We start from the raw sequence: 9,027 nt of genomic DNA, 5'->3' as shown, positions 1-9,027 counted from the left end.
GGTTGTTTTTGTTAATGTTTCATTATTTTTATTAAAAAAATGTTATTAAGGTCATATAAGATGGGGATCATTTTTTAATAATAAATAAATATTTTTTAGTTATTTTTACATAGCATTTTTTTAAATTTCAAAAACATTTAAAAAAAATAAGGAAAACTGAATATTTGCAGTTTTCCAGTTGTGCCTTTTAATGTAAATAAAATATTCTCTTAAAATAAATTGTCCTCCTTTTTAAAATATGAATGTTTTACCTTTTAAACAAAACATTTGTGAATCTAAAAAAGAACATTTTTCTCTTTTAATACTTTAAAATCATTTTTAAAAAATTACATAAAAGACGAAATTATGAAAAACACATAAATGGCAGATATCCTTCCAATCTGGCAACCTCGCCCTCGACATGAGACCTATCAACAAGGGAGAATTCCTTCCCATCTGGCAACACCCCCCCAAAAAAATACATGAGACGAAATTATGACAAATACATAGAGAGGAATTCCTATCTGGGAAGAATTCATTCCTATCTGGCAACCCCGCCTAAAAAAATAGAGAGACGAAATTATGAAAAATACACAAAGCGAAGAATTCCTTCTTATCTGGCAACCTCACTCTCGACACGAGTCACATCAAGGGAAAATTCCTTCCCATCTGGCAACCCCGCCCTCTCCACGAGCCACATCAAACATGGCCGCCCCCTTGACGTATAAGTCCGCGGCCCCCAAGGTGCGGGAGTGTGTCGTCTACGGTGGAGCGCGGTTCAACTTGACGAATGAGTCACCCATTTCATTTGCAAAAGTTGTCCGACTTTAGCCAAGACGCCGCCTGACATTGTTGTCGTCCTCGAACGGGAAACATTCGCTCCGTTAGCCAAACAAAAGGTTAGCATTCGGCTGGCGGACAAGCGTTTACGGACGCCGGACGGAGAGCCCTACTCCGGCCGCCATGGCTTCGCTCGGGAACTCGGCGGTCGCTTCGTCGGCTACTAGTCCCATGGTAGTGCTGGCCCCCAAGACGAAGACCAAAAAGAAACACTTTGTTCAGCAGAAGGTTAAAGTATTTCGAGCCAGCGACCCGGTCCTCAGCGTCTTTATCTGGGGCGTCAATCACTCGGTGAGTCGGCCGGCACGAAGCTTGCATTAGCACGGTTAGCTTAGATGCTAGCAGGTGTTCCAAACACCAAAACAAGGGTCGCATTCATTGCGTCGGTCTGTATTTATTTGTTATATGGTTTAAAAGGTGCTTTCAGATATGATACCAATTGACGTTTAAACGGTAGCTCACCGTATTTTGGACACGAATTCATCTTGAAAAGCTACCGAAAAAGCTTAATAATGAAATGAGATGTTTATTAGTCTTCGTTTCTCAGATACCGTGACCTGACCCCCCCAAAAAAATCATAAGTCATTTAAAAAATCCATAATTTAGTGTATAATTGCTATCCACTTTTTATTCACTTTCTGTGACCATGGTTTTGTCAACGTGTAATAGTTAGTGCTGCACATGAACGTGAATTCTGGGTGTGACGTCACAACATAAAATCGGTTAAAATTGGTTAAAAAAAAAACAGATTTGGGTACCAAATCCATATTCAAAATGTAAAGTTACAAGAGTGAGGTAATTTTCATTTGTTTCCACATATATAGATTAGATTATATAACTTTATTCATGCCATATTTGGGAAATTTCACTGTCACGGTACCAAGAGGGTGAGAATACAGACACAGAAATTTTAGACATAAAAAATAGGTCACATAGTGCGTGTATATGTGTATGTGTGTGTGTATATATGTATGTATATATATATGTATATATATATATATATATATATATGTATATATGTATATATATATATATATATACCGATATATATATATATATATATATATATATATATATACCGATATATATATATATATATATATATATATATATATATATATATATATACCTATATATATATATATATATATATATATATATATATATATATATATATATATATATATATATATACCGATATATATATATATATATATATATATATATATATATATATATATATATATATATACGTGTATACATAATTATTCCAAGTGCAAAGTAAGATTTCATTCAAAATCCCATAAGAATAAATGTACCACACTCAAACTATATATTTTTATTTTATGAGCTTTTATTAACTTCATATAGAACAGGGGTCTCGAACTTGAAGCCCGGGGGCCAATTGGAGTCCACATGATGGTACTTTGCCACTCCCATTTGAAGTGCACTTATAGTATTAAGAACAAAAGATAATAAAGTGAAGAATACATTTTTTTGAAATTTAAATGGTAATAAATATAGGGAATTTCCGAAATCCAAATAAAAATATAAATATGAATGTAGTAATTTATTTAAAAAAAATTCTAATGACATAATATAAAAAATTGTAATAACAAAAAAAGACTAAAGAAATTTAAAAAAAAAAGTTGTAGATAATACATGTTTTACGATGACTTTAGTGGAAAGGAGCTTGTTTTTATCAAAAGTGGACATAGCAAAATCTGCTAAAATATATTAATATATATGTTTTTTTTTCCAGATTAATGACCTTAACCAGGTTCCGGTGCCTGTCATGTTACTCCCTGACGACTTCAAGGCCAACATGAAGATCAAGGTGAACAACCATCTGTTCAACAAGTAAGACAACACAAGGGCTTCTGGGTAATTTCGTGTTTTGGCTAGCCAAAGTCGCCTTTTTAAAAAAATGTTTTTTTTCCTCTTTTGTGTAGAGAAAATCTGCCTGGACATTTTAAATTCAAGGAATATTGTCCACAAGTCTTTCGAAATCTGCGGGAACGCTTTGGTATCGAAGATCTGGACTATCAAGTAGGTGACTTCTCTCTCCGGGTGTTAAAGTGGCGGGCCGGGGGCTAGATTAGGACAAGATTAGATTTTTTTTTGGGACGCTGTCTTCCCAGGTATCGCTGACCCGCAGCCCCCCAACCCGGAGCGTCAACGACCAAGGCGAGGGTCTGCTCCTCAACTCCTACGACCGCACGCTGATCGTCAAGCAAATATCCAGCGAGGACGTGGCCGACATGCACAGCATCCTGTCCGAGTATCACCAGGTTAGACGCAGTCTCATTTGCTGGTATATTTTCAGTTTTTTGTCAATACATGGGACGCTTCGTTTGAAAAAGGCGCTAGCATGACACTAGGCTAGCATATGTTATGCTAGCCGCTAGTATATGTAATGCCAGCTCCTAGCCACCAGTGTGTTATGCTAGCCACTAGCCGCCAGTGTATGTTTTGCTAGCTCGCATATGTTATGCCAGACGCTAGCCGCTAGTGTATGTTATGCTAGCCACTAGTGTATGTTTTGCTAGCTCGCATATGTTATGCCAGACACTAGTCGCTAGTGTATGTTATGCTAGTCGCTAGTGTATGTAATGCTAGCCGCTAGTGTATGTAATGCTACCCGATAGTCTATGTAATGCTACCCGCTAGTCTATGTAATGCTACCCGCTAGTCTATGTAATGCTACCCGCTAGTCTATGTAATGCTACCCGCTAGTCTATGTAATGCTACCCGCTAGTGTATGTAATGCTAGCCGCTAGTGTATGTAATGCTAGCCGCTAGTGTATGTTATGCTAGCCGATAGTCTATGTTATGCTACCCGATAGTCTATGTTATGCTACCCGATAGTCTATGTTATGCTACCCGATAGTCTATGTAATGCTACCCGATAGTCTATGTAATGCTACCCGATAGTCTATGTAATGCTACCCGATAGTCTATGTAATGCTACCCGCTAGTCTATGTAATGCTACCCGCTAGTCTATGTAATGCTACCCGCTAGTGTATGTAATGCTAGCCGCTAGTGTATGTTATGCTAGCTGATAGTGTATGTTATGCTAGCCGATAGTGTATGTTATGCTAATTGCTAGGCGCCAGTGTATATTATGCTAGCCGCTAGTGTATGTTATGCTAACCGCTAGCCGCCAGCGTATGTTATGCTAGTCCCTAGCCGCCAGCGTATGTTATGCTAGCCGCTAGTGCATGTTATGCCAGCCGCAAGCGTATGTTATGCCAGCCGCTCGCCTATGTTATGTCAGCTGCTCGCCTATGTTATGCTAGCCGCTCGCATATTTTATGCCAAACTGGCCAGCTAATTCTGAAAATACACAGTCATGCCTCTACTTACAAATACCTCTAGGTACAAAATGTTCAAGTTACAAACGCCTCTGATATGCAAATGGCCGTCCCAACAGCACATCGTGAAGTGCCACGGTAGCACCTTGCTGCCTCAATTCCTGGGAATGTACCGGGTGAGCGTGGACAGCGAAGAGACTTACCTCATCGTCATGAGGAATATGTTCAGCCACCGATTGGTGGTCCACAGGAAGTACGACTTGAAGGTCAGTACAAAGTACACTTTTAAAATCATCGACGACTAAAAAGTACATGGATTAGGATCTTTGGTTTATATCCACAGGGTTCTCTGGTGGACCGAGAGGCAAGCGACAAAGAACGGGTAAAGAAAAGCAAAAAACGATCCTGACTTCTGAGCATTTCGTTAGCCGTCGATGCTAACGACGGGATATTCGGACTCTGATCTCAGGGTAAGGAGCTTCCCACTTTGAAGGACGTGGACTTCAGGAACAACATGCAGAAGGTTTATGTCACGGACGAGCAGAAGGAGAAGTTCATGGAGAAACTCAATCGTGACATCGAGGTGAGATGGAAATTTTGTATTTTTCATTTCATGGACCAGTTTTCGCACTTGAGAAAATAATTATGGATTTATAACGATTCGCTACTGAAGCAGGCATGCTAATTAATGTCATTTAAATTTGTTGACGTTAAGTGTGGGTATTTGTACGTTTATGCTACTTTTTAAAGTGGATAATTTTTCCTATTTTTGTTGGATGTCCTGTCTATCTTTGTCAATATGTTATGTCAATGACTAGAGAAAATAGTTTTGGGGAAAAAGGTACAGTATTTTGTCGCATATATGCCGTTTTTGTCGCTAAAAAAATGACGACTGAATCGAGGGTGCGGCTTATATGCGCATAAAAAGACGACATGCACGAAAATGCAAAGTGACAAGGACGAAACACTATGACAACCTAACGCCATGGCGCCTTTACGCCATGACGCAAGACAATGCGCCGATACGGTCATTTAATTCAAAATAGAGAAAAGATAAACAACAATTATTAAATTATTTTGAAGTCTATGAATGAAATTCAAGAAAAAAATAAACCTTATCTTGCATAAAACGTGAAAAAAACGTATTGTGCCTGCCATTGCTTGCTCAGGGCGCCGCCATCTTACCTAGCGATGACAAAGTAAACCGCTACAAACAGATTTCCTGGTTGTACTGCTCACATGACTTACTTTTTGAATTTGTCGACATGCAGGCAACAACTTTTTGGAGTGTGAAATCCAGCAGACAATGCTTTTGATTCATATGTTATCTCAGAAATATGATTTTTCCTCAGATTTTCCCTTCAAAGTAACACATTTGTACTCCCTATTAAAACCATGAATTTGGGGGTGAAAATTGTGAACCAGGGGGCGGCTTATACGCGAGAAATGGTCAAATTCAGCCATTTTAAGGGTGCGGCTTATACGTGGAGGACGGCTAATATGCGAGAAAATGTTCTTATTTGTGCCCAGTTCTTGGTGAAACTGAAGATCATGGATTACAGCCTGCTGCTGGGCATCCACGATTCGGGTCGGGCCGAGCGGGAGGAAGAGGAAGGCGAAGAGGTGTCCAATGAAGAAGAGCAGGAGGCGGAGAACGGCCTGACGCCCGGCGCCCCCGCCGCGGGCCCCTACGGCACGTCGCCCGAGGGCATCGCCGGATACATGTCGTGCTGCAAGCCGCTGGGAAGCGGCGAGTTCGACCCCTACGTGGACGTCTACGCCGTGGGAAGCTGTACAGGTGAGGGCGCCATCTTGGCTCTTATTCGAGAAGCTAGTATGAGTTCGATAGTTAGCGCAATGGCTGCCGAGAGAAGCTAATTGTGTTAAAAAGGTGTTTTTAGTCGGATCCAGGCATCCTGCGATTTGATTTCAGAGATGTAATAATTTAATTAAATTTTGGCTATTGTGACAAGAGTAAGAAGGATTGAGTACTGAAATATAAAATGTATTTGTTGTTTAAAATGACATTTCAGTACATTTTTGCTTAGGTTTGCATTGCGGGTTAGCTTTTGTAGGAATGTTTTTTTACTTGAATTGAAATCGGGGAAGAGTGGTTAGCGCTTCGGCCTCACATTTCTGGGGTCGAGGGTTCAATCCCAGGTCCGCCTGGGACTGCTGATGTGGAGTTTGCATGTTCTTGCGTGGTTTTTTTTGGTGCTCTGGTTTCCCCCCGCATCCTAAAAAATGCATGCTAGGCTAATTGTGATGCTAAATTGTCCCTAGCTAGGAGTGATTGGGTGTTTGTCTCGTGTTTTGCGATTGGCCCACTGCCAAAGTTGGCTAAGAGGCTCCAGCAACCATCCCCCCACCCCCCGCAACGCTTGTGAGGCTAAGCGGTATGGAAAATGAATGAAAAAAATTAAGTACAACCATATTTACAGTGAGACTAAAAAAAATTATACTCCACGCGCCTTTAAATGCAATGCGCCATATAGTCGGGAAAATACGGTAGTTATAACAGGGGTGACCCTACTTCGCAATGTTTCGATTATCGCGGCCATATCTGCTCTACATTAACCGCGCTAATCGAGGGAATACTGCATACCTTATTTTTGCAGGCGCCCCCCAGAGGGAGGTCTACTTCATGGGCCTGATTGACGTCCTAACTCAGTACGACACCAAGAAAAAAGCCGCCCATGCGGCCAAAACAGTCAAACACGGGGTGAGTAAAATGCGGGTTTTTGTTGGATTTCCTTTCCAAACCTCTGATTTGTTGTCTCACAGGCGGGGGCCGAAATCTCCACTGTGCACCCCGAGCAGTACGCCAAACGCTTCCGGGACTTCATCTCCAACATTTTCGCGTAAACGTCAACGCCCAACCCGGAAATTCTCGCGAAAACCGACAAAAAAACACTACAATAATTTTGACGGCAATATTTTTTGTCGTGGATGCTGACTATTGAATTATTTCCCCCCCCAAAAAATCATATTTCAACATAATTCACACGCTAATGTTTGCCAGAGATGTTAAAATACAGCTAAGTCAATGCTAACTGGTTAGCCCGCTTGATATTTATCTACAAGACTTGCTATTGCTATTATTTTTAAAAGATATTTAACACCGTTATGTACCGTATTTGCCAGACTATAAGTTGTTTTGGACTAAAAGACAAAAAAAGGACATGTCATGCCAAATAATGCGTTAATTTTTTGGAGAAAATGGCCGCCATTTTGTGAAGTAGCTCAAATGTAGTCTTTAAGTAAAAAAAGCAATTTAAAAGAATTAAATTGTTGCCAAATCCACCGTATTGCCATTCACAAATTACAGTGCTGCTGCTAACATAGCATATGCTAACACAGACACCCTTTAGCTTTGCAAGCTAGTACGTTGACGCACATTAGTTAAGTGTTAGCTACTTAGTTTTCTTCAATTTTCTTAGCACGCGAACAATTGTTTACTTTTGGTCTTGGCTAATATGGAATCCATTGACGTTAGCAGTCTTAGCTTAGCTTAGCTGTTGCTATTAGCTTGTCCATAGCGTTTCCAGTGGACAATTTGTCATCTAGCTAGCTAACAAAACGTTCTGTGGAGATAATAATATTCATAAATCAGGGAACATATCTTCCTTAATTTGGTTCCAGAATTAAAAAAAAGATATTTTCCGGATTAATTTAACGATTTTTGTCAAATGTCGCAACTCTTTCCTTTTAAAATAATTAATGTTTGCATATTTGTTCAGAATGTAGGTGGAAAGTCAAAGAATTAAAATTAAAACGTAAATATAACATCAATTTCAACAAACTGCTCCAAATAAATGATACATTCTGATTATTATCCCGTTATTATTCGGTTAAATTATGGTTTAAAGTATATGACGAAGATAATTTCTTGGCTTCTTAATCACAAGTTAAGAGTGCCCTCTGGTGGTTGGTTGTTGGTCATCTTTATACTCCATTGTCGGGCGGTATATAATATAATATTTCAGAAGATATGATATCAATCTTACATGAATATAAGTCGCAAGCTCAACCAAAATATGTAAAAAAAAGGCGTGGCTTATAGTCCGCAAAATATGGTACATTAAATATTAGTTTACATTTGAAAAGAAATAATTTTGTGTTTGAGTTCAGTCTGAACTTCCATAAATAAAGTTCGGAAAGACATGATTTTTCATTTTATTGTACCAAAATAGGAATTATTAGTTTTGAAAAAAATACCTAAAGTGCCAAAAGTGTGTTGTACACTAAATTTGGACTTACTAGGAAATAAATTATAGTTTTTTTTTCCATTAAAAATAAAGGACCGATGAGCACAGCTGACTTCAATATTTAATATATGTTATGTGACTGGAAAAATTCAAGTTGTAGCTTATTGAATATGGGACATATTTTTATTTGTGAGCAATCTAGCAATACACCTTTTGTTGGGTATTCAATTTTATTGCAGATTTCGTGATGGCCTGTTTTTTTTTCCACTCTGCACTTGATTAGTTTAGCAATTAAACGCAACATCATGCAGCATTCCAAAAAAACTAGCGTGGATATGTAGAAATAAAATCTGCATTTTGTGTAAGGCCTTGTCTTCTCAATGCATTGCACATGTTGTATTTTTGCTATCTGCATTTTGACCAAAATATATTTTACAAAAAAAATGTCTTGTCATTTGTCGTCATTTTCATTTTACTTTGATTTTAAGAACATGTTATAAATATTATGAACTACAAAGTAAAATAACTGCATCTGTCACGTTTAAGACCAACCAAACAGTTTGAAAATATGTTATAAAATGGGTAAAATATTACTATTTAAAATTAAACGCCTAATTGACGGTCATATTAAACGAAAGTCCTCGACACAAAATGGCCGACAACGAAATATGTTGTTAAACGAGCA

General features: G+C 38.7%; 1 protein-coding gene across 1 annotated transcript; it reads left to right on the top strand.

The window, feature by feature from the left end:
* The first annotated feature begins 694 nt into the window (after positions 1-694).
* LOC144086183 (phosphatidylinositol 5-phosphate 4-kinase type-2 gamma-like) lies at positions 695-8,789 on the top strand. The gene is made up of 10 exons (XM_077616030.1): positions 695-1,110; positions 2,582-2,679; positions 2,772-2,868; positions 2,961-3,110; positions 4,254-4,400; positions 4,478-4,516; positions 4,604-4,717; positions 5,665-5,932; positions 6,753-6,856; positions 6,919-8,789. The coding sequence occupies exons 1-10, from the start codon at positions 943-945 to the stop codon at positions 6,997-6,999; spliced, it is 1,266 nt and encodes a 421-aa protein (XP_077472156.1). The 5' UTR covers positions 695-942; the 3' UTR covers positions 7,000-8,789.
* Positions 8,790-9,027: the final 238 nt, after the last annotated feature.

The sequence above is a fragment of the Stigmatopora argus genome, chromosome 1 (genome assembly GCF_051989625.1).
Source record: "Stigmatopora argus isolate UIUO_Sarg chromosome 1, RoL_Sarg_1.0, whole genome shotgun sequence".
In the NCBI taxonomy this organism is placed as follows: Eukaryota; Metazoa; Chordata; class Actinopteri; order Syngnathiformes; family Syngnathidae; genus Stigmatopora; species Stigmatopora argus.
The sequence above is the reverse complement of the archived record's forward strand: the minus strand, read 5'-3'. Positions and strand labels throughout refer to the sequence as shown.

Excerpts from the sequence above, each read along its gene's own strand:
- LOC144086183 (XM_077616030.1), top strand. The coding sequence starts at position 943 with ATGGCTTCGCTCGGGAACTCGGCGGTCGCTTCGTCGGCTACTAGTCCC. Across the intron at positions 1,111-2,581 it reads TCTGGGGCGTCAATCACTCG|ATTAATGACCTTAACCAGGT; the intron begins GTGAGTCGGCCG and ends TTTTTTTTCCAG. Across the intron at positions 4,517-4,603 it reads AGGCAAGCGACAAAGAACGG|GGTAAGGAGCTTCCCACTTT; the intron begins GTAAAGAAAAGC and ends CTCTGATCTCAG.